Source organism: Mus musculus, chromosome 9 (assembly GCF_000001635.26).
Source record: "Mus musculus strain C57BL/6J chromosome 9, GRCm38.p6 C57BL/6J".
In the NCBI taxonomy this organism is placed as follows: Eukaryota; Metazoa; Chordata; class Mammalia; order Rodentia; family Muridae; genus Mus; species Mus musculus.
This window is the reverse complement of record NC_000075.6, coordinates 45,716,540-45,742,510: the sequence shown is the minus strand read 5'-3', so window position 1 is coordinate 45,742,510 and position 25,971 is coordinate 45,716,540. Positions and strand designations below refer to the sequence as shown.

Sequence of the window (25,971 nt, the reverse complement as noted above, 5' to 3'; positions counted from 1 at the left end):
TGTGAGGGCAAATGGAAGAAAGGTAGGAGGAGGCTTATAGGGGATTTTGGGTCCTTGGGGTTTTGTTCTGTACTTCCCAGGGATTTCCAGGGAACTCCTGTCTTTCTTCCCACACACGAAGAAGGTTATAGTTGGGGGGTGGGGAGAAGCAGTGGCTTGGATACTGCTATGAGCAGTGTCATACGCCCTGTAGGGCCACCGCAGGGCACAGTGATGATGGCCAAGCAGCTCTCTGTCTCTCTGGAGCCACACCACTCCTTCAGGGTCAACCACCTACCTGTCCTTGGTCCACTTCACAGCCGGGGCTGGATCTCCTACTGAATTGCAAGGCAGCCGGACATCTTTCATCCAGGGTGTTGTTACAGTGCCTCCAAATGAGATGATCTTTGCTGGGGCTATAGAGAGGAGAACATGAGGGTCACCCTGCTTTTTATCCTTCATGTTCCCCCTAACCCCATTCACATTGCTCCCTGAATTGACAGTCCAAGTCAGGGGAGAATTTTGGATAAACTGGCTGCTTTGGTGGAGGTGGTCCTGTGACAGAATGGGGACAAGGACCGATGGGACCCGAGGTCTGCTGGTTCTGAAGAAGATGGTGGGTGACAAGGATTCCAGGCCATCTAGGGAGTGATGGCGTTCTAGCAGGGGCAAGGCGCACAGGAGAAGGGCATTTTGGGTAGGAGAGGATATGTGTATGTGTGTGTAAGTATGAATTTGTGTGAGTTTGTGTAAGTATGGCAGAGGTGCTCAACCTTACGGGATAGCTGTGTTTGTGTAGGAATGGGTTGTATTTGATGCTCACAGGGGCAGGGGACAGACTTCTGCCAAGAGCTCAGGACCTAGGGCCTTGTCCTGGGAAGGGGGAAGACTCTAGGCTCCTTTGCTTCTGAAGGAGGTGAGATCTGGAGAAAGGATAGGTGGTACCCCGAGAAGGAGGTAAGGAGGTGAGGATGTGGAGACAGTGATATGCAAGGAGCTCTGACTCAGAGCTGCAAGGCTCAACACGGCACATCTCAGCTGTCTGGGATGGCCAGGCCGTGCAGCTGGATGGAAGGCTGCAAGGGTGAGCCCATGGCTTACCATGGACCCTCAGGTGGAGGCTTGCTGGCTCTGTCTCTGTGGACAACAGGGAGGCTTCTCTCCTTCCAAGGCAAGCCAGGCCTGGGAGAGTCAGGTGAGCTTGGGATTGATTGGGGAAGGGAAGGGGCAGGGCAAGAGGAAGGTGCCTAGAGGCTGGAGATACTGGAAGACTTGAAGCTTACTGTTGCCAGTTCTTCTGCCCCTTGGCCAAGACAGACAAGAGGCCATTGTTCCATTGTGTGAGTGATACTGAGTTTTGGGTAGGACCTCAGAGCTATCATTCTCTTCAAAGATTGGGAATACCTATGGGCAGTCCCTCATGCCCAGATCAGGGATCAGTGAGGCCTGCCCTGAGAAGGTCTTGTTCCCCAGCCTGCTGGCGGGTAAAGGAGCACTGAGCCTGCACTTTCTGGTTGCAGCATGAGGCTTTCTCTGGAGTCCCAAAGGCCCCATGGAAGCATCCATGTATCCCATATCCTGAGATGCTCCTCATTCAGGAGCTGAGTGCTAAGACCAAGGCTCTGCTGTGGATGGGGGCTGGAGGGGGAATCTCAAGTCAGAGGAGAGTTAACAGTATAGCCCTCAAGCAAGGGCCTGATTGTAGCTTGTTGTGTGACTTTTCCAGAGTCAGGGGGCAGCAGAGGGTTATTCTTTGGTGGATGCAGAAGGGAGACTACTGGCCATCTCCCCACAGCCAAAGTACTGGGGAAGGGACGCAGCACCTATTTGGGAGGAGCCAGAATTCTGCAAATGAGCTTCTGGAAGCTTCTATCAGACCCTAGGCACAGGCTTCTCACCCTTGCCAGCAGGTTCAATGGTGACCTTCTCGCTGCTGTTCCCCCTGCCTGCAGAGGTGACCGCAGCCACCCATAGCAAGTACTGCTGTCCCCGGTTCAGGTGGGCGATCCGGTAGAAGAGCTGTTCAGGACTGGTCTCGTACTCGCTGGGAGCCTGTGGGCGGAGACAAAGTCACACTATGAAACAGAAACCGTGCCTTGGCCCCTTGCCTGCCATTGTCCTTGGTGTCCTTGGACAGGATCTGTCCAGCACGCTCTTTCCCAGCCTGAGAAAGGCAGTGGACAGTACTGTGCTGGGCTCAACCCCGGGAGCTGATGGAGCTAGTCCTGCAGTATTTGTAGGCCAACCTTGGTACCCCTCTCGGTTATATAGGCTTTAGTAGCTGTGGCTACAGGCCAACACATATGGGTATTTTGAGTAAATGATGAGAGGCAGTCAGAGAAAGGAGAATGAGGGACTTGGGGTCCCAGGAAGACCACATGCAAAGAGAAAGGTTCTGTGGAGAAGCCAAATGACTGCCTTTGCCTTGTTAGGGCTGTAGCCAGCCCTCCAGCCTGTCCCCTGCCTAGTCACCTCCCCGCCCTGCCACCTAATTACACTCTTTCCTTCTCAGGATGGGGTAGAGAGGCAGTGGGGAGAGTTGTACTGGGCAGTACTTTATTAGTGATTATTAGTAGTATGGATCGCTATATATATTTGTAGGTTACATAAATCTATAACATTTTTTTAACCAAATGACAGTTTTGACAAGTTGCCAACAAAACAATATCAGATCCCAGTGGTTTCACCAGTTGCTTTGATGAAAAGATTATGTTGCCTTGGAAACCAGAGGCTCAGATATTGAAATGAATTTGAGAAGGCGCTTTTGATAAGCGCTAGTTTGTAGCCCTCCTGTCAGCCTCTTCCTTGGCATCGGCCGGATGGGGCTGACTTTCATTTTATTTTATTTTATTTTTTTGGCCAGCCGCAGGGAATGGGGGAGAGGAGAGCACTAGGGCCCCTCTGAGATCAGGGCGCAAGTCCAAGGAGGGGGAACAGTTCCTGGAACAGATGGGGGCCCTGAGGCCAGAGGGAGCTGGTAATTAGTTATCTCTGCAGTCGTGAGATCTTGCAACACAGGCTCTCCTGCACATGGCTGTGCGGATGCACACATGTGCTGAGAGATAGATGTCACCGAGGGACATTCTCCATGGCCAATGGGAGAGCTGAAGGACCCAAGGACTTGTAACAGGACAAAAGGAACGTCCTTTTCTTGGCCTCAGGCTGTCTGCAGGGAAATGATGGGAGAAGGTACATATATCCTTATAATGTGAGCAGGTATCTCATCACCGTCCTTCCTGCCTTCCCCAGGAGGGGTGGGCGAGTGATGCTGTGACTAACCTTGTGCACAGTTCCTGTTGGGGACAGGTGCAGAGCCACTCTGAGCCCTTTTGGGCTAGGGCATCTGGGGACTGGTGAGTTCACGACAGTGCAAGACTGGAGGGCGGTGCCATGCCCAGGGTGCTTGCTGTCCTTACCAGGCAGGGAACCCGTGTGGCCTGAGCTCTTCCTCCCAACAGATTGGGGAGCTTAGTTCTTTTGCAAATTAGGAATCTACAACCTTGTCTCTTCTGGGCTGTGACGCTGAGTCACCCAGAGGCAAGGAGTGCACAATTCTTTGAAAATTAGAGTGCAGTTCTCTGTGCTCATTTTCTGTGGGTGTAGAGGTGTGTGTTTGTGTGTGTGTGTCTCTGTGTATGTCTGTGTGTGTCTGTGTGTCTGGGTGTGTGTGTATGTGAGTGTGTGTGTGTGTCTCTGTGTGTCTGGGTGTGTGTGTGTGTGTCTGCGTGTGTGTCTCTGTGTGTGTGTGTATGTCTGTGTGTGTGTGTGTCTCTGATGGAGTGTGTCTCTGTGTGTGTGTGTCTCTCTCTGTGTGTGTCTCTGTGTGTGTGTGAGTGTGTGTGTGTCTCTGTGTGTGTGTGAGTGTGTGTGTGTCTCTGTGTATGTCTGTGTGTGTCTGTGTGTCTGGGTGTGTGTGTCTGTCTGTGTGTGTGTATGTGTGCACACATGCATGCTTGTGTGTGCATATACATATATGTGCAGGTAGATAGTAAGTGCATTGTGCTTGTGTGTCAGTGTGAACTTGAGACTACATTTGTGTTTACCTAGGGCAGGAAAGTATGTCTTTTGCTAAAAGGTCATTTTCTTTGTGTGTGTGTGTGTGTGTGCACATTTGCATATGTGTGTGTGTGTGCATGTCTATATCTGTGTGTATTCTCACACGTTTGTGTGGGAGTATGTGAGTATGTGTGTGGGTCAGAGGCCAATACTTCGGTATTTTTTTCTCAGAAGCTGTGCACATTGTTGTGTGTTCTGGCTGAGATGGAGTTTCTCACTGGGTCCTGGGCTTCACCATTAGCCGAGGCTGGCTTGTCCAGGAGTCCAGGAATCTGCTGGCCTTCAGATCCTCAGACTGATGACTGCCTCCTGTCTCAGTCTCCCCGAGCTAGACTGCAGGCGTTGAATCTCTGCATCCAGAGATATAATGGCATTTTACCAAGATTCTAGGACTATAGGTACCAAACCACCACATTCAGAGAGATGGCAGCATTTTACCAAGATTTTAGTACCTTTCTTTTAATCTGGACTCCCTACAAATCCCTTGAAATTCTTTTAAAACCATACTGTCATTTCTCCTAAATAAGACTTGGTGAACACAAAGTTATAGAACAAAAAGCAAACTATGACAAAAAAACCCCAATAGGCAACAATTATATGTCTTTCTAATCATAGAGGCTTCAAAACCAAACCAAACAAAAAAAGGACTGATAAATTTAAGTTCTCTAATAAAATTATCATACATCAATAAAATTAAAATGCATGAATTTGCAGCTACTTGCAATTTATACACTAGAACATAGTTGTTATCCTTAATATGGAAAGAACATTTACAAATCAATAAGCAAAGTGCAAGCAACTCAAATAGCCAGGATGAACACAAGAATTGAAAGTGACTCCAAGAAAAGACAACCAATAAGCATTTGCAAACAAACAACCTGATAAGTAATCTAAGAAGAAAAATTTAAAGTAAGACAACTATTAAAAATAAAATCCAAGTGGCAAAAATGAATTGCAAATCTGAAATCAGTGTATATTCAGAAACCTGGGTGCTCTGTGGCACACACACATGCCTTCGTGCTTCTGGAGAGCCACTTGAAAGCATGCATGCAGGGCCTCTGTGACCCGGAAATACTGACATATGTCCATGAAGCTTTGTGCAGAAGGTTCACCGGAGTATTCTTTACAAGGGTGAAAGTGGAGCAATGCTTATAGGCAGGAGGGAGGCCTTGTGGAGAGTAGTTGAGCCACTCAAGAGTGTGTTTGGAACATCTGGTAGGCTGGAGAGAAAGATGTAGCTTAGCTCAGTCGGAAGACTGCATGATTAGTGTGTGCACAAAGCCTTGGTTTAATTCCTAGCACTGTGCTAACTCTGGTGTGTCTGTGTGTGAGTCTCTGTGTGTGTCTCTGTGCGTGTGTGTCTCTGTGTGTGTGTCTCTGTGTGTGTCTGTGTGTGTTTCTGATGGCATCTCTCTCTCTCTCTCTCTCTCTCTCTCTCTCTCTCTCTCTCTCTCTCTCTCTCTCTCTGTCATCTCAGAGGGCAGAGGGATAAAACTTGCTAATGTTTTCAAGACAGGGTTTCTCTGTATAACCCTGGCTGCTCTGGAACTTGATTTGTAGACCAGGCTGTCCTCGAACTCAGAGATCTGCCTGCCTCTGCCTCTCGAGTGCTGGGATTAAAGCCTCTAAGATCATCCTTAGAGCCTGGGATATGTGAAATCTTGTTTCAAAAAACAAACAAAAAAACTAAACAAAAATAACAACAAAGCCCCTCAATGACAACAAAAAAAATCCCACGAAAACCACAAAAGAACACAGAAAAGAAACATAAGTTGGAACTTGTATATAAAAAAGACATACATGTAAATTTTTATTTTAATATACGTAAAAAAACCCCACTCCAATCCCATAACCTCTGTGCTGATCAATGTAGAAGGTTAGGCCTGGTGTTGTGTACATGTCTGTGGTTTCAGCACTTGGGAGGTGGAGGCAGGGAGGTCAGAGGCCCAAAGGGAATGTGAGGTCAGCCTAGGCTACAGGGAACCCTGTCTTATGTCATCCTCCCCAAACCCTGGAGGACTGTTGACTAAGGAGAGAACCCAGAACTCGTGATCCTCCTGCCTGTGCCTCCTTCAGCAAATCCTACCGGCGTGCACCACCACACTATTGCATATGCCAGCAAGATTTTGCTGAAGGGACCCTGGTATAGCTGTCTCGTATGAGGCTATGCCAGTGCCGGGCAAATACAGAAGTGGATGCTCACAGTCATCTATAAGATGGAATACAGGGCCCCCAATGGAGAAGCTAGAGAAAGCACCCAAGGAGCTGAAGGGGTCTACAACCCTATAGGTGGAACAACAATATGAACTAACCAGTACCCCCAGAGTTCATGTCTCTAGCTGCATATGTATCAGAAGATGGCCTAGTTGGCCATCACTGGGAAGAGAGGCCCCTTGGTATTGCAAACTTGATATGCCACAGTACAGGGGAACGCCAGGGTCAAGAAGTGGGAGTGGGTGGGTAGGGGAGCAGGGAGGAAGGAGGGTATAGGGAACTTTCGTGATAGCATTTGAAATGTAAATAAAGAAAATATCTAATAAAAAAAGGAGAGAACCCAGTAACATAACTTTGTCTCTTGTCTTTTTCTGCACTTGAAGGAGTTTCTTATAGCACTTATTTATGTATGGATATGTTCATAGACGTGTGTGTGTGTGTGTGTGTGTGTGTGTGTGTGTGTGTGTGTGTAGGTCAGAGGATAGCATTCAGGAAACTGTTCTCTCATTCTTCTGTGGGTTCTAACTCAGGTTGTTAGATTAATCTAACTTATGGCAAGCCCTTTTGTCCAATGTGGCATCTCTCCAGCCTTGTTATTTACTTGTTTATTTTATATATTTATCCACTTAGTGTGAGAATGCATGTGTGCACACATAGAGGTCAGGGGACAACTTGTAGAAGTTGATTCTCCCCACCATGTGGTTTCTGCAGGGATTGAACTCAGCTCATCAGACTTGGTGGCAATCACCTTTACCCACTGAGTCATCTCGTTGGCCCTGGCTATTATTTTTGTAAAAAGAGAAACACGGCCACTGTACTGAACAAAGTATTGGGTAGAGTTTTCACCCTGTCTGATGCAGCTTTGGCTGACCCCAGTCATTCACCGTGAGCCATGTATCTGCGTTGGCATGTTCAGATGCACACATCAGTATGTAAGAGAACACCCAGTCTCTTAGCCACCTGCTTCTAAGCCTGAATTTACACCATGGTTTCACATGTTTCTTGTATGTGAGTGTGCTATCATCCCTAGCGCCTGACCAGACTTCCTCTCTTAAATAACTGGTAACACAGCCACTTTAAATATGGACTGTTTTATGCAGAGTGATACTATTTCCCATGGCAGCTCTCCCCACAGACCTCACTGAGCTCAGAGTATCTTCCTCCCCTCAGTCCTCAGTCTAGTGTAGTTGAACTGAAATTCTCATCACTTTGTATAAACGTTGTGTGATACACTCCCATGGAAGTCTTCCCTGAAAGAGGGGGTTCTTATATGCTCAGGACACAAAGAGCTGGGACAGGGTCTCTGCTGCATTTGGGATCTTGAATGTCCCACGTTTTAAGGGCTTGGCGTCCAGCCTGTGGTGCTATTATTGGAAGCCCGTGGAACTTTTAAGAGGTGGGATCCAGTTGGAGGGAGCGAAGTCATTGGGAGCATGTCCTTCCTCTTGCTATGTAGGTGTCAATGAATGTCTTTTATTTACCTCTCAGCTGTGAGCATTTTACTCCCTGCCATGGTGAGGCCCCTCACCACCGGCACAGAGGCAGGCTGTGGGGTCAACTGCTCATGGCTGAAACCTGCAAAGCCGTGAGTCAGGACAGATCTCTCCTCTTTAGAATTGACTCTCTCAGGTATTCTTCATAGTAATGGAAAGCCAACTGATGCAGTTCCAGTGTCCTTAGCAGTAGGAGAGGGGACGGGGACCAGAAATGTTGTTGACAGCTGGGACAGGATCCAAACCAATCACTAGACACTCCCAACGCCTGAATTAATCAGGAGGCCACCACAGACTGGTCCCTTAGGAAGACTTCATTATTGGAAGCAGAGATGACTGTAAAGGCCAAGCGAGAGCATGGCTACCTTTCTCCCATCATCTAGAAAAGGGGACATGCCACATGTCTAGGGCTTTATAATAGTGGCCAGGCTGTTAGATATTCAACCACCAAACATGCACCAGCAATTCTAATATTCTTGATAAGTGCTCCACAGCCTGGAATCCAGAGGCGAAAAGACCTTGCTCCCATGGTCTTTGGGGCCTCTGAGACCAAAACAGTCAGCTGTGCCAACAGTTAATGTCCCGTAGGCATTTGGGTGATGGAGAAATAGGTCCCAGTAGGACTCAACAAAGGCAAAAGCAGGGTTAGGAAAAGGCTAGTGGGCAGTTTGGTGCTGTGAGAACTGAGAGAAAACAGGCAGGGGGGGCAGAAGACATGTTGAAAACATTAATTGGTTAATCCCAAGGGTCTACGCTAATGTGGGGCAACTAGGTTCAGTCCCCAAGTGTGCAAATGGCCCATGCACTGGCATGTGTGTGCACAACACACACACACACACACACACACACACACACACACACCTGGCATAACACCAGCAGAAGCGTAGTGTTCTTAGGTATCATCTGCAGACCCTATGTTCCAGCAAGTCCTCTCCCAGATACTCACTCTGCAAAAAGTGTCATGAGCTCCAAGAGCTCCCAGCCCAAGCCTCCACCTAGAATGTCAGTGGACAGCACCATGCAGAAACACAGGAATACAAGCATAAACAACACATACACTCTAAAGCCAAAGAGAAGAGAGAGAATGAGCTCTACCAGTGTCCCATACCACTGATGAAAGCCACTGACACAAAGCAGGGCTGAGTGACAGGAGCCAGATGTATAGCAGGGCTCCACCCGCACTGATGGCTGAAAGAGGTAGCATTCATCCAAGCTGTGGAGTTGGGAGGGTGGTGGTAATGGAGAAACATCAGATGGTCTTTGGGGTGCTCTAATGTCCTATGCTCCGTCTGAGTGCCACCATATGGGCATGCTGCCAACATTATGTTGCATGTGGCAGTGCCCACGAGGACAGTGAGGATGCTTATGAACCAATGGGCTTTCTCTCTGGGAAGAGACTCTTGGCCTCCACGGCAAGGAGCTGTGGTGCTCACTCCAGAAGGGTGGTTTACAAAGCCCACAGGAAATCTGACGAGGGAAGGGATGACAGTGGCCCGGCAGCTACAGGCAGCATTCCTGGCTCAGAGCTCATGCAGATCTGTGGCTGATGGAGAGCTGCCATTATAGAGGACAACACTTCCTCCTGCCCTTTCCCCAGCCCTAAGCCCTGACAGCCCTGCCCCCGAGATGTTCTTATAGGCTGTTTCCCATCGCTGAAGCTGCCCAGGGCAGGGGTTTCCACCTGCTCCTGTCTGAGGAATATGTGTGCTGCAGAGAAGCTACTTAGCTGGGTATCAGAAAAGGAGAGGGGAAGGAAGCATATTATGGGGTGTGGGCATATGCAATGCTTTGCCCACCCCATCCTCTCTTTCTTCTCTCTGGGGACTCTGAATTCCCAGTAGAAGTCTGACTTGTGCTTATACCTCTGCCTGGGGTGCACATCAGCCAGGATCAGGGAAGATACTGCAGACTCTTAGTCTCTTGTCCCGATGGAAGCCCAGGCCCTGGTCAGAGATTCCCCTACCCATATCCCACTCCCACCCATCCTCCTTGCATAACTCCACACTGTGGCAGTCACCTGTGGTAGATGCCCAGCATTTGACTCCCAACCTGGAGGACCCTGATGAGAGACCATGCACTCCCAGAGTCCACGGAACAGCCAGTCCCTGGGAGTGCCTGTGGTCAGCAGGCTGGAAGAGCAGAGTTGAGTGGTTTCTCTTTTTCTCTGTCTGCTTGGTTGTGACCCACATGATTCAAGAGGAGCTCCCAAGCTGTGACAAGCTTGCAGTGTCTGTGGCAGATGCCGGGCCCATGATGGATGATAGCACACAAAGGTTCATCCATTTTGGAGTAGCCAGTACCCATACTTAAAATACATATCATGGTGTGTGTGTGTGTGTGTGTGTGTGTGTGTGTGTGTAGTGTTTAAAAGCAACTTGCAGATATAGGTTATCTCCTATTGTGTGGGTCCCAGGCTTTAGACTCAGGGCTTAGGGCTTAGTCTCAGGTCCTCGAGTTTAACAGTTGGCAACCTTCACCCAGTGAGCCATCTTGTCCAGCACCCATTCTGAACTATAAGTCACAGAAAAGTATAGGTAAGTCCCACAGTTTGACTGACAGGTTGTTCCTCAAAGATCTGCTCCCTTGTCCCCCTACCACTTACCGGCTGACCGGACCCAGGGCTGGAACAGAAGATGGTGTATTTGCGGATCACCCCATTGGGCTTGGTTGGGGGCAGCCAGGACACGACCACACTGCTAGCTGATGAAGGGACAGCTTTGATGCCAGCAGGGGGGCCTGGAACTGAGTAGAGAGGAGATCTGGTCAGTCTAGAGAAGATAGCTCATGCATAGGAAACAGTGGTGGAGCGTGGACTGAATGAGTCTTGGGGAGCTCCTTAGAGGGGGCCCCAGAGCTTTGGACTAGAGAAGGAGGGCTGAGCATGGCCTACAGGCAGGAGGGCAAGGGGATCACAAGGGGGTGTGACATGCTCTGAGGTGGAGGCTGGCAAAGAAGCCAGCTTCACAAGTGTTTGGTCAGGCCAGGCAAACGTAGGTCAGAGAGGGGTGGGACACAGGAAGAACGCATGTGCTTCCTCAGACCTTAATCCTTGCACCCAGAACTCTGATGATGGACAGGCCCATGCGGGGCACCCCACCTCACAGATGCTGCTCACTCTGCCCCTTTAGGCCTGTGAGTTCCTCTAGGCTGGGACCAGGAACTGCTTTTTGCTGTGTGCCCAGGGTATTGTCTCCTGTGCTGCTGAGGTCTTTTCTGTTTTCAGGGAACTATATCTGGCAAGTGAACTCAGAAATCCACCCCAGAGGCTCATACAGGCTTGGGGTGGCCCTGCCTCTCAGGACTGGAGGCCCAGGGCTCTACCTGGAAGAATGGCAGCTTTCTGTCTCAGCCACACTCCCCACCTTTCTCTCTCCACTCAGTTGCTCTCTTCTTCTCTTCCCACCCCTGCCATATTTTTTATATTCCTTTGGGGGTAGTAATTGTACCCTATTCAATTTTTACCATACCTCCCCTAACCTCAGTGACTCCATCCATGTGGAGATGAGAATTAATGTTATGGTGAGTATTAACGTTAAGTAAAATAAAGCACCCAGAACATTGGTACTGCACAGAAGACTCTCAATAGATGGTGAGTGAGAGTCACGGCTTTTGTCTCCTCTCTGCCAGCTCTCAGCATGTGAGCCACAGTGACTTCTTCTCCCTAGGAAGTGGTCAGTGATTTGGGACCAATTAAAGTGATCCTCTTCAGGAGCAGCACAGAACCTAGAGGCTGAGAGGCATCCTTGGCTCCATCCTCCTTCTGGGCTGCAGTATTCTGTTGTCAGGAATTGTTGTGGTTGTGAGGTGCAAAAGTGTATGGATGACTCTGGGGTAAGTGAGGTTGTGTCTCTTTGCGCACTTTCTCCTTGTTTTTAGAAGCTGTGTGTTAAATCCACAATTGTGCATTTGTTTATTTTTCTATCCATCATACATCTATATCTATCTATCTATCTATCTATCTATCTATCTATCTATCTATCTATCATCTATCTTCCTAGCATCTCTCTTTCACTTATCTATATATCTATGTATCATCCATCTATGTATCAGTCTTCTATCATCTATTTGCCTATCACCTGTTTACTATCATGCATGCATGCATGCATGTATGTACATATGCATGCATATGTCTACCTGCCATTTATCTACAATGTCTATCTATCTATCTATCTATCTATCTATCTATCTATCTATCTATCTATCTATCTATCTATCACTTACTTATCTATCTGATTGTTTTAGATCAGATCTCACCAGTTGGCTTTGAATTCATGATCCTCCTGCCTCTGCCTTCCAGTTGCTAGGAAGTTTACGTGCCACCATGCTTGTTTCTCTGCCTAGTAGATGGAGTCTTGTAACCATCTGTCCTTCTTTTGTATCCTAGGTCTGATATTAATATTCTAGTCTCAGACAGGTGTCATGCTATTCTTTGTATTTCTCTATCATTTCTTTTCAAACTCACCTCTGTATATCATCTTGTGTGTGTGCATGTGCACCTATGCCACAGTGCATGTGTCCATTTTCAACTTTCACCTAGTTTAAAACAGGGTTTCTCTTGTTCTTTTACTTCTGCATATGCCAGAATAGGAGGTTACAAAATTCTGGGACTTCTCCTGTCTTTGCATCCCTGTCTTTGCATCCCTGTCTTTGCGTCCCTGTCTTTGCATCCCTGTCTTTGCATCCCTGTCTTTGCATCCCTGTCTTTGCATCCCTGTCTTTGCATCCCTGTCTTTGCATCCCTGTCTTTGCATCCCTGTCTTTGCATCCCTGTCTTTGCATCCCTGTCTTTGCATCCCTGTCTTTGCATCCCTGTCTTTGCATCCCTGTCTTTGCATCCCTGTCTTTGCATCCCTGTCTTTGCATCCCTGTCTTTGCATCCCTGTCTTTGCATCCCTGTCTTTGCATCCTTTACTACAAGGAGCTCTAAGATTATGGATGAACCGTCTTACATGGGGTCTGGGGATTCAAACTTAAGTCTTCAGCCTTACTCAGCAAGCATTTTACCCAGTAAGCCATCTTTCCATCTCCTCCTTATGCATCCCTATGCTTTAGATGTCTTCAGCATAGTATGCTTTTATATTTTGCTAGTAATCAGTTTGACGGTCCTTGTCTTCTCATTGGACTCACTCCGTTTACCTTTAATGCAACAACTGGCACATCTGTGTTTAGACTTAACCCTCTTAAAAGGCTGCCTACTTGTTTCACTTCTCAGGCTTGCCTTTTCTTTGCTTTTGTGACTTCTTCTGAATTGAGTATTTTGGAAATGATGCTTCTAGGGCTGGATTGCTGGCTCAGTGGTTTAGAGCACTCGTTGCTCTTATAGAGGACCAAGGCTCAATGCCTAGCATCAAAAGTGTCTTACAACCATCCATAGCTACTGTTCCAGGTGATCCAATGCCCTCTTTTGACCTCCGTGGCACCAGAAATACACATAGTGTACATATATGCACACAGGCAAAATATTCATATATATGGATACTTTATACTGTATGTATATGGATTTATACACACACATATTTGCATTTATATAAATAATATTGCATTTCTTATTAGCCTGACTGTTTTCAGTGGTTATTCAACAAAAACAACATTTTTTTTGAGATAAGGACTCTGTAACCCACACTAGCTTAAAACTTAGGATCCTTCTCTTTCAGCCTCCCAGGTTAACAGGCTTGGGGCACCACACCTGACCACTAAATGAATCTTTAATTTACTAAAGTTCAATATCAATGGGCACTTTTCCTCCTAGACAATGCAAAGACACCGGAGATTTCACATGCTCTCCCCCAGGTTGTGTCGTTGTTGAGGACTTCAGTTCTGTACATCCGTCATCATTACAGTCATTTTATACCGTCTGTATGAATTCAGACTGACCCATATGGTCACCATCTAATTGCTTCGCTTTCCTAGCTGCACCACTGCGCTTCTGTCTGGGATCATTTGCCTTCTAGCTAAACAATAATATCTTTGAATATCTCTCCAGGGCAGGTACGTTGGTGATACATTCTTTCAGCCATTGCTGGGATGAAGATGTTTTCATTACTTAAATGTTTGAAATAAAACATTATTTATTGTTTTGATTTTTCCCCTTCATTTTATGTATGGGAGTGTTTTGGCTGCATGTGCATGCCTGTAGAAGTCAGAAGAGAACAAAGATCCTCTGGAACTGGAGTTACATATGGTTGTGAGCCAGGACGTGGGTGCTGAGAACTAAACCCAGGTTCTCTGTAAGAGTAGAAGTACCCCAAACGGCTGAGCCCTGCCTCCAGTCCTCTGAGTGAACATGTCTTCATTTCATTTTAATCTTGAAGCATAGTCTATGTGAGACATCACAGGTTATAATGATTTTCTTACATTTAACTGGTGCCTTTTTTAAAAGTTGTTTTCAGCTTCCAACATTTTTGACAAGTTGGTTCACAATCTTATTGCTTCTTCCTTCTGGTTGCTTCTAAGACTCATTCATTCACTCTCTTTCCCTCCCTCCCTCCCTCCCTCCCTCCCTCCCTCCCTCCCTCCCTCCCTCCCTCCCTCCTTCCTCCTACTTGATTATATGGCACTTCAGTGTGTATGTCTTTAAGTTGCCATCTACAGAGTTAGAACATCTTGGCTTTGTGGCTTGATAGTGCTTATCATCCTTAAGACTATTATCTCCTGCTTACTTCTCTTTCTCCTTTTTCTGGGCTGTCTTCCACATCTCTTTATCCTCGTTACTCAGAATAGTCCATCAACTACCATGGACATCAGTTGGGAACATGTTAGACATTTGAAAACCTCAGGTCTTATCCTAGGCCAATTGAACCAAAATTTGGGTTTTGACACGATTCCTGATTGATATGGATGCATATTAAGCTTGAAGATAATTAATTAGAGATAATCTGTCTATGTGTTTTGCTTGGTCATTTTTCCTTTCTAGTCCAGTGGCTCTCAACTTTTCTAATGCTATGACCCTTTAGTACAGTTCCTCATGTTGTGGTGATCCCTCAACCATAAGGGATTTTTGTTGCTACTTCATAACTGTCATTTTGCTCTGATTATGAACTGTAATGTGAATATCTGTGTCTTCCAATGGTCTTTGGGGGTTGAGAGTCATGGTTCTAGGCATTTGGCAATCAGTACTTCATCTGCTTTTTTTCTTTTGCCTTAACTTCCAATTCAAAATTTATCTCTTTAGCTGTGTCTAAGGCACTTTTAAACTCATTGACTGAGCTCTAAATTTTGGTATTAGTTTAATTTTTTTCCCATTTGATAGGTTTATTGTAATTTTTAGCCTTGCCAAGCATAATTGTCACGAATTCCATGTTTGGTCACTTCGAGTGTGGAAATTATACATTCCTTTGTGTATTTTTCCTAGTGGCTTTTCTTTATTTGCTGATTCTGTCCCACTAGTCTTTATTGCGTACCAGCATAATACTTGCCAAACTGTATCAGTAATGTGAGAATTCAGATCGTAACCATCTACCCAAAGAAAGGTACATCCTGGACACTAGCAATTCTGGTGTCTTTAATTCACCTGGATATAATTTAGTTCAAATTATAGGTGTGAGAGAAACATGTACACTTGACTTATGTTTATCCTGGACTCTAAGGAGTGTTTGTACTTCAAGGTTTTGATTTAGAGAGAGTGATATTCACTAGACAGACATAAACTCCCCAGCAGGCCCTGACCTCTAATTTGTGTTCTCCTAGAGCTATTCAGTGTCTCAGGCATGGCCTCAAGAATCAGAAAATGTCCCTTAGGGAAAGTGGGCTTCACATAAGGGCTCTCTTCCTGAGTCCTGATCCTCCCTGGAGTCCTGGCCCAGTAATTGACTCTCTTGTCAGCAGTATGATAACCTTTAGGCAGGCATTTAAAAAAAAATCACTTGGTTTCTGGCTGCCTTCAGCAGGAAGGCAGACATGAGTCTCCTGGTCCTCGGCTCCTACCCCTCACCTCCTCCTCCCACCAGCTGCTGCCCCAGCATAGAAGCATCACACAAGCTCCTGTCCCTGGTCCTTACTTGACTCTGCTCAACAAGGGCTGCCCTCCCAGAATGCCTCTAGTCCTGCTCTTTCCTCAGCTAAAGGCTTTTAAAGCAGTCTAGCATGAAGCTTGGCATGGCTTTGGTTTCCACAGGGAAGGCAAGGAGTAGATATGAGGCTCTATAGTTCAAGAACTGAGTACAACCAAGACAGCCTGGAGCCAAGCACAGACTGAGTTCTGCACTTAGAAGAGAATGTGACTTGTATGTTTGTACTCTCCTCCTCCTCCCCCTCCTCCTCCTCTTCCTCCTCTTCCTCTTCCTCCTCTTCTTCCTTCTCCTCCTCCCCTCCTCTTCCTCCTCCTTTTTCTTCAAAGATTTATTTACTTATTATATGTAAGTACACTGTAGCTGTCCTCAGACACTCCAGAAGAGGGCATCAGATTTCGTTTTGGATGGTTGTGAGCCACCATGTGGTTGCTGGGATTTGAACTCAGGACCTTTGGAAGAGCAGTCGGCACTCTTAACCACTGAGCCATCTCGCCAGCCCCTTTCTTCTTTTTAAAATGATTTTATTTGTATATTTTTATTTTATGCATATGATTATATTTTTATTTTATGCATATGAATGCTCTACCTGTGTGAATGTATGTACACCGGGTATGTGCAGTGCCTGCAGAGATCACAAGAGACTACTGGATTCCCTGGAACTGTAGTAACAGTTTTGAGCTGCATTGTTGGTTCTGGGAAGTGCAAGTCCTCCTAATTGCTCAGCCACTGCTCCAGTCCCCTATTTCTTGTGTGTGTGCATGTTCATGTGTGTGCTAGTGCATGGATGCATGAATGTGCAGACCTGAATGAGGGCAAGTACAGGTGGTTGTGTTCCTGAGGAAGCCTCTACCTTGGTTTTTGCCATTAGGGTCTCTTACTGGGACCTAGAGCTTGCTAATTAGGCAGAATTAGCTGCCTAATGAGTCCCAGGGATCCCTCTGTCTTTACCTCTTTAGCTCTGGGATTACAAGAGTATGTTGCCATACCTGGCTTTCTATGTGGGTTGTGGGGATCAAACTTCAGTCTTTATGTTGTATGGCAAACATTTTTCAGAGTGATCTATCTCCCCAACCCTGTATATTTTTATATTTCTTTTTGTTGCATCTAAAGAATTTTAATTTCTTTTCCTTAGGAAAAATGTAAAGTCCCGAGGGTGGTGGGCATGTCGGTCTTAAGACCTTCAGATTCAGCTACTTGGCCAACTTCCCACAGAGGGGCTGCGCTTGGAACATGGACCTGTTCGCTCTCCCAGCCAAATGACTACAAGTAGGAACACAGCATGACAGATGTATGTCAAGTCACAACTGCTGTTTGGGATGAGACTTATCTGATGCTACACTCTTTTTGACTTTGGGTTTCTCACTGAGTCTCTCCCCTGTTGTGTCATTGACCATACCTTGGTAGCCACAAAGCAACTATCATTTGCTGTTTTTTGCAGGCTGCTTCTACAGAGCTTTCTAGCCACTCACTTCTTTTAGTTCAGTGAGGCACCACTGTTCCCGCTTTGTCATACAGAAACTGGGAGTAGGCGGCAAAGGCTTGAGACCTGACAACAGGACTGGGCCAGCTCTTCTGTGGAATTGGCCAGGACTCTGTCCACACCATGCATCTGTCTCCTAAAGGTGGGAACAGTGTCCCCAACTCCCACTCTAGGTCTGGATCCTGTTGTGTGTTCCTGAGTGGCCCTGCGAGTGACTTTGGGTGGACTGTTGAGGGCTCCTGGAAGGGCAGGATGATGTCTGAGGGCCTTGGGTTCTCTTGGGGCCTTGCTTTGGTTAAACACAGGGAGATGCTTATGGCTATGGCATTGACTGAAGTGTCAGGAAACTTACAGACCTCAGCAAATCATCTCCAAAGACCAGGGAGATGCCCTTGTAGCATGATCCCAGGTTTTATGGTGGGACCAGGCTGAGTGAGAAAGCTCGGCTTATCCTTTACCCAAGGGCAGGTGGCTTTGCCCAGTGCTGTCCTAGGAAGCGATGACAAGGTTCATGCCAGGTACATGTGGCAGGAGGGTTGGGAAATGCTGGGAAAGACTGGGAGTGGATAAAATTCCTCACTACCATTCACAACTCTGACCCTTACAGAATCTCTGCCAAATATCTGGGTAGACTCTAGATCCCATGTCTCCGTATTTCTCGAAGAAACATAGGCCAAGTAAGAAGGACACCATGATGCCAACAATGAGTACTGTTTACATGCCTACTGTGTTCTGGGCACTCTTCTCGCAAATGCAACCTTTCTAAGGACAGGGCACCTGACCCAGGGCATGCAGTTAAGAAATAACCAAGAGCTGGTGAGATGTCTAAGCAGGAAAACACACGTGGTGTACAAGACTCGAGATCTGAATCTGATCGCTGAAACCCATGCTAAGATGGAAGGATAGAAATAATCCTACCAGGTTGTCCTCTGACCTCCACACATGTGCTATGACACACATGCATGCACACACATATCACATACACACATATCATAACAATATCAGAGTACTCGGGGACAGTGGGGAAAGAAATGGGTGGGCAGAAGCAGGAGCCCAGAGTTGTGTGTGGGGTATGGACCAGGCCAGCTTCTGCTTCAATGCTCTCCCAGACTTGTGCAGTTCTGGGCTCCCATTGGAAGTCCAACCCTTCTCCCCACTGGTCCCTCCAGGGTTGACTCGGCCTCCAGCCTGCATTTATTCACACTATATTCTTGAATTTGGCCCTAATTCTGCTCAATTGGGAAGAGCTTAGTGATTACAGCTCCACATGGAGGCAGATTCCATTTGTCTGCCAGTGAGTTCAAGGTCCGGACCACACTGGGGCCTCCGTGGGATGACCACCAAGTTCTTAGCCCCGACTGTACTAGGTAGCATTCCTGATCCCATACCAACTGCAACATCCATACCTAGAGGAAAGTAGGCTGTGTCTGGCAGGGGAATAGATAGATGCATCATAAGGATGCCCTGTGGGTGGTGTCGGGAGCAGATTTGTGAGAATAGTGACCCAGTGCTCCAGAGAGCAGAGTGGTAAGGGAGGGGACAGTTGCTTAGATGTTCCAACATTCATCTCAGAGTGTGTCAACAAACTCCACACTACCCACCAAGGACCCAAAGGGGCAAGAGACAAAATGGTGTCCTGCTCTTGCCTTGCTCCCAGGATAGTAGCTGGAAGTAAGTAGTATATATGTGAGGTGTGCTCCAGGGAGGTCAGTTCCTGAGGGCAGAGTGGGAGGTCATTCTCAAACTTACCATCTTCCTTGGTCTGGATGTAGAGCACGCTGCTGCGCACACCATCCCCAGCCTGCGTGTAGGCGAGCACCTGGACGCTGTAGTTGGTGAACTTCTCCATACCGCGAAGCTCCACTCGCTCCCTTGTGGTGGTGACATTCTGCATCTCGCCCCACTCTGTGGAGACAGGTCCCTGATCATGAGGCTGGCCCTGCCATGCTCCCTGCCCTCTGCCAGCCTGGGCTCAGACCTCTACTCTATAGGTATGAGGGCTAGATGATCTTCTGTAAGGCAATAGACCCGGGCCACTCTCCCTAGGCCATATCTCTCCCTAAGTGCTTAACCAGAACCTGAGTATGTGCTGGCTTTGAACCTCAGTTGACCTTGACCCTGTACCTGCCTCAGTGACAACCAGGTAGAAGCAAAGGGCTCAAGCTAGGTGGTCAGGTGACAGTGCAGTATATAGGGTCCAGAGGGTAAGAACACCATGCCCCATCATGCTCAAAGATTCAATCTTTGAGGCAAGGGGATGGCCGAGGCCTGAGTACAGAAAGCAGAGCTGACCTGTCCGGGACACATAGAGAGACCTAGGAAGGGTTAGCTCGTCTAAAATCCCAGTGGTCTTTGGAGGATAGAGAGGCCAATGCAATGTCTTCCAAGGCTGAGTCAGAAAGCCTTGGAAAAGAGAAAGCAAGCTCTGGAAGGAGCCTTACTCTGACATGGTGTAAGGGTCACATCTGTTTGTTTGTTTGTTTTTTGATCCTGGATCTCTCTCTATAGCTCTGGCTGGCAGGGTGGCCTGAGATTTCACATCAAAGGGTCTTGGGAGACCTTCAGGGTCAAGCCAGAAGACTGAAGCTTCCTGGCTTCGGTAGGAGAAAATGGATCAGGGATGTCCTTCCAGTAGAGTCCAGGTTGGGAGGGCGGTGCCAGTGACCTGGACAGGTGGCTGTGAGCCACACCCCCGGTCCTCCAGAGAGGAGGGTGTCACGGTCCTTGGGAGACATGATGTTCAGGACTAGGATGCAAACTCATCACAGGCTCCTGTGCTCTGCTGAAGTGAGTGAAACTTTTTTTTTTTGTGTATAGCCAGGGCTGCCCAGGCTCTGGCTCTGCAGCCTATGGACTTCCTTGCCCTGGAAGATCTTAGTGTACACCACTGGGCATGGAAGCAGATGTGTTTGCTGGGGGCTCCATAGACCTTCCAGCATCTGAAGCAAAGAAGGTTCCCCGAGGGTAACTCTTCCACTTGCTTCTTGCTGTCCTCTTGTTACTAAGAGCTTGGCTCCTCCCCTTATGTGCCCCAGGCTGCTCCCTGCATTGGACTCACATCTTGGGCCCTACCCCTCACACTGCCCTAGGTCACTGCTGGCAGTTGGACTCACATCTTAGTGCCTAGCTGGGTTTACTGACACCTGAGTTTGGTCAAGGGGAAGTTTCCCTAGGTTTAAATAAGTCTGCTTCCTCGCTCCAGGCCTAGATGAAGACAGTTTCCTGCAGGTACTAATCCTGGACACCCTCTCTCCCTCCACTGAAAACAGTCCCTCAATACACAATTGTGTGTGCCATCTTTTCCTCAACTAAGAATGCCATAAAGTCCTAATAAAAACATGTTGTTAGAATAACAAATGAACCTCCGTATCCCGATATGTGCTGTTGTCTAGGTGTGGCTGGTACCTACTGTCCCTCACCAGGTAGGTGATCTTGTATATGACCTCCACCCTGGATCTGGCTCTGGTTCCAGACTAAAAACGACATGTGCAAATGGACCCCGATCTACACTCTTAGTGTCACATCACACTCATTTTTTCTTTTTCTTTTTTTGTTTTTTCTCGAGACAGGGTTTCTCTGTGTAGCCCTGGCTATCCTGGAACTCACTCTGTAGACCAGACTGGTCTCTTGAACTCAGAAATCTGCCTGCCTCTGCCACCCAAGTGCTGGGATTAAAGGTGTGTGCCACCACTGCCCAGCCACATCACACTCTTGAGGCTTCCATATGTGTGGAGAGGGGGCTGCACTTGTATTTGACACACTACTGAGAGCTGTCAGCTCTAATCAGGCCTGGAGCAAATCCCAAGGGATATAAGCCCATCAGCCTGGTCCCAGCCATCAGTCCCAGAAGACTCACCTCCATCAACGTAGAGTGACCAGAAGATGACCCGGTAGCCTTTGAGGACACCATTGAGGGTACTTCGTGGGGGCTCCGACCAGGAGATGACAGCCACATCAGAAGTGATGGACAGAGCTCGGACATTCTCTGGAGGCTGGCTGGGCACTGCAGAGGGGGAAATCAACAGTCAGTTAGGGTATGAGAGACAGCCTAATATATGCATCTCAGATTGGGCCCTGCCACCCTACATTGTAGGGATATAAAGTTAGATGAGTAGAGGGACTGTCTGACGCAGCTCTGGGAGCTGTACTGCTATTCAAATCTCTGCTTCAGTCTGAAGCACCTAGATATCTCTCCAAGTCTCAGCTCCCAGCTTTCTGGGGCATGGTGGCCCTGGTTCTGTTAGATTCTGGAGGTAGGGAAGAACTTGGGAGTAATCCAGGCAACTCCTCAGTAGGCCATGACAGAGTCCACAAGATGAATGTGGTGGCTCTGGAGACCAATCAAGTCCCAATCTGTAACTTAGCTGAGGGCTGCCAGCCCCTTGGTGCTCACTGACCATAGATGGATCTGAACCCAGGTCTGACCTGGAGGACTCCTTGTTCTGGGGCTAAGCTGGGGGGGGGGGGGGAAGAAGAATGGAGATCTCAATGGACCATGGTATAGGGTTGGAGAGTTCCTGCCGAGATCACCAGGACTTCTGGGCCCATTATTTCTTGTCTCATGCCCACGTAAGAGCATGCCCAAATGTCTCGATGTCCTGAAACTACAGCACGAGGCTAACATGGGTGACTGCTTGCCCTTGACTCTCTCTGATAGCTCCCTCTGTGGTTCCTAAGTCCCCTATCTTGGGTTAACTGTAGGCCACTTGCCCTTTCTCACAGTGGGAGCAAAACACTGGGGGTGGTCTCTGCTAAGAAGAACTTCAGCGACACTTTGTGCTGGCTTCCAAGGAGCCCAGGACAGAGGGAAAGAGCAAGCCCGATCTGCCGTGAATGGGAGAGAGGAGGCAGAGGCTGGAGGGAAGGTAATTAGATCCCGTTGCCCCACAAGAGGCAACTCTAATTTTTATGAGCATTTAAATGATAATACATCATCCTAACGATCCTCTTTGAGAGTGATTATTGTTTCATATTACTTAGGTGTAAAAATATAAGCACCATGTAATTAGGGACCCAGTGTAATAAACTAATACAGATCGCCCGTTCGAACAAAATGAAGGTAATACAATTATGGAAAAGACACTCTTGCTAAGGCAGGGGCCCTTGAATACCCCAGGAGGAGTGCTAATATTGCCAGAAAACGATCAGGATCTGACAGGCTAACGAGGGCCTTAATTAAGTATGAAAAACTGCTGAGCAAATGCACGTGGAAACTTTCTTCCTGTCTCCTCCTTTGTTTTGAAAAGGACTCCACAGCCTGTGCTGAGTCCTCTCTGGTGGAAACTCCAAGAGCCTGGTCTGTGTGATGGAGGCCATCCTCCTCTGAGGTTCTGGTCTGGACTGTTGGATGAGGGATGAGGGATGGGAGTTTAGGGTTAGACAGGCTGGCCTGGGTTCCAGACAGAGCTTCCTGGGGTTGTGTTGCATCCGGTCCTGCTCCCAAGCACAGGGGTAGCAGGGGTCCCTGCTTGGATATTCATCATGGTGGTTATATCTTTAACTAGATAGAGAACTTCATTGTTGCCAGTCTTGGCTGCACTCTGGGAATTCTGACCCAGCTGTGGCTCTCGTGGGTATGCTATGAACCACAAGCAGCAGCAGCCACTTCCCCCTCCCTAATCATCACCTTGGAGTCCCTGTTACAAAGAGCACTAGGGTCCAGTGAACACTGATGGGCTCCCAGGGACTGCTATGAGACCCCTGAGCTAAGGCTTGCTCTGCTTGAATTGATACTTCATCCTGAAAGGTGACAAGCTGGTGTTCCTCAGGCAAGCCAAGTCTGTGGCCAGCATCTTCAGGTCAGGGAGAAGCTTAGGGACCAGGACAGAGTGCCTGTGTTCCTTCAGGCTCTCGACAGTCCTCTGCTCTCTGTCAGCCTTTCCTCTCCCTTTCCCCACTCAGATCTGAGGTCTTCCCTATTCCAAAGCTCAGCCGTGTCCTAGAGCAATGAGAAAGAACTGGGGATAGAGCCTAGAAACCAGGGTTTGAAAGCTCCAGGCACTGCCCACCTTTAGCCAAGGTTCAGAACAGTGGGGACAAGCTTGTACAGTGTTTCACTCTGTCTTTCAACTAGGAAAGCAATATAGGAAGATGCCTTGAGAACTCTTCTGCATCTCCTTTATTCTGCTTCCTAGGTGTGTGTGTGTATGTGTGTGTGTGTGTGTGTGTGTGTGTGTGTGTGTGTGAGAGAGACAGAGACAGAGACACAGAGAGAGACAGAGACACACAGAGAGACAGAGAGAGAGAGAGAGAGAGAGAGAGAGAGAGAGAGAGAGAGAGAGAGAGAGAGGGAGGGAGAGAAGGATAGGGACATGGATAGGGAGAGAAACAGGTACAGGGAGAGGGACATGGAGAGAGACAGAAACTAACTGCCTGGATCCTCCTCTGTCAAGACCCCATCTCCGATCTCAGCCTGATGCAGGCTCAGGCCCAGCTGTCATCTTTCTTGTGTGCACAGGAGGCATGTTCCTGTTCTCCCCATCTCTGGAGAACAGGGATGCTTTCATTTACTATCAGGCTGTGGGGGCTTTTCTAGTTATCAGGGTGCTAAGATTTATTTATTTATACAAGGCCCCACTATGTATCTCTAGTTGACCTGGAGCTCACTGTGTAAACCAGGATGGCTTTGGTTTCACAGAGGTCTGCCTGCCTCTGCCTCCCAAGTTCTGGGACTAAAGACATGCGCCACCTCAGCCAACAGAGTGTTTTCAAGAACTAGACTTTAAACGCTTCTGCCAATCAGCTGTTAGAATTTCATAACTCCATAGTCTCTTCATGCACATTAAAGACAGATGGGGACACAGTGAAGCCTAGAACAACAAGGGTAGCTTGGCATATATATATATATATATATATATGTGTGTGTGTGTGTGTGTGTGTGTGTGTGTGTATGTATATATATGTATTGAAGAAGAAGAAGAAGAAGAAGAAGAAGAAGAAGAAGAAGAAGAAGAAGAAGAAGAAGAAGAAGAAGAAGAAGAAGAAGAAGCAGCAGCAGCTGAGCCTAGAATGAGGGGAAAGCTTGGGCAGAGAGGGTATGGGACCAGAAGGAAGGAGAGAGATGCAGGAATGGGGAGACATGAATAGACAGGCTAATGTCCTACAGGTAGGCCAAGGGGCAAAGCATCAATCAGCAAGTGAGGGACAGAGAGAGGTCACAGGGGCTCAGGCTGTATTTGTTGAATGGATCAAGGCTCCTTGAGAGCCAGTCAGTAAGAGGAGATAGGGGTGGAAAGTATGTTGGTTAGGTTTTGTTAATGTGACACAAATTAGAGATGTCTGGGAACCTCAACTGAGAAATTGTCTCCATTAGTTTGGCCTGTAAGCAAGTAGGTGGAGCATTTTCTTGATTAGTGGTTGATACGGGAGGAGCCATCCCACTGTGGGCAGGGCCACCTTAGGACAGGTGGTTCTGGGTTTCACAAGAAAGCAGGTGGAGTAAGTCACAGAGAGAAAGCCATGGCCTCTGGGATCCTGCCTTGACTTCCCTCAGTGATGGAGTGTGACCAGGGAGTGTAAGATGAGACAGACCCTTTCTCCCCCAGGTTGCTTTTGGGCAGTGTTTTATCACAGCAGTAGAAAGCAAACAAGAACACCCAGAAAGCTCGAGTTGCCTACGGGATCAATGTAGGCCCAGGCCCTGGGTCTGCCTGGAAGAACCCCCCTGCTCCCAACCTTGTGGCTTCCCTCACCATCCTCCAAGGTGGTGGCATTGATCTCACTAGATGAGGGCCCCGTGCCTGCCCGGTTGAAGGCTTGGACCACCACGCCGTACTGAGCGAACTTCTTGAGGTTATCCAGGGTGTAGACCTCACTGTCCCCCGTCGCCTTCATTTCCACAATGCTGTACTGCCCATTACTGCCAGGGCTGTTCTCCCGGTAGCCAATCTGGTATCCCCTGATGACTCCATTCTGCAGCTCCTTCTTTGGTGCCTATGGATCAGGGGAAGGGCCGAGGACAAAGACACAGTGACACTCTCAGATGTCTTTGTTCTTAGAGCCAAGAGCACATCACTACTCTGTGCCCAGACCCCGAAAAGCTCCTGTTTCACTTGGATTGAACCCTTGGCACATTATGGCTACCCTGGCCCTCTGTGACCTTGATACTCAGATGCAGACCAATCCTCTCACATAGTCTTCTATGCTGTTCTTAACCAGACTCATGACTGTCCCAACTCTGGTCTCTCTCCTCTGTCACGCCCTTGAGGAGAGGTCCCCTTCTTTATGAGACAGCCGTTAGCCATTCCTGGGTTATTCTAGCTTCTGATATTTATTCCTTGGCTTCTGACATTCTATAGAGTTTACTTATGTGTTTGAACATCTGCCCCAGGAGAACACAAAGATGAGGTGTATTGACTCTTTAGTGTATCTGTGTCTATAATGGTGTGTGTCATAGAGTGTGCTCTGAGTACACAGTGTGTGTGTGTGTGTGTGTGTGTGTGTGTGTGTGTGTGAATAAACTGGCTTATTACTTGGATGCTAAGGGGTCTAGAAGAATTGAACATTAGACAAAATGATCTGAGGGAGAGAGATGTAAGCAACAAATTTAAGTAAAAGAAAGTATCCTGTACTTCCTGTTCACACACACTAGAAGGATCATTATTGATAAAAATGATGTGAAAAAATTAGGACCCTCCCCCAGTGCTGGCAGGAATGCCAATGAGTATAACAGAAGTACAAGCAAGCTGGCCGTTTCTCAAACAGCCAGACATTAAGTGGCCACATGACCCACGTGATTGTG

The 25,971-nt window shown here is 47.7% G+C and overlaps 1 protein-coding gene across 4 annotated transcripts in view; it reads right to left on the bottom strand.

Moving 5' to 3' along the window:
• Dscaml1 (DS cell adhesion molecule like 1) overlaps window positions 1–25,971 on the bottom strand; it is a 326,281-nt gene that overhangs the window by 11,203 nt on the left and 289,107 nt on the right. For all 4 annotated transcript variants that reach the window (XM_017313109.1, XM_006509947.2, NM_001081270.2 and 1 more), the window contains 6 exons: window positions 24,923–25,163; window positions 21,088–21,234; window positions 18,981–19,136; window positions 10,345–10,484; window positions 1,878–2,031; window positions 278–395 (listed from right to left, as the gene is read on the bottom strand). In XM_017313109.1, the coding sequence (XP_017168598.1) occupies window positions 278–395; window positions 1,878–2,031; window positions 10,345–10,484; window positions 18,981–19,136; window positions 21,088–21,234; window positions 24,923–25,163 (956 nt within the window). The remainder of the gene's footprint in view (window positions 1–277; window positions 396–1,877; window positions 2,032–10,344; window positions 10,485–18,980; window positions 19,137–21,087; window positions 21,235–24,922; window positions 25,164–25,971) is intronic.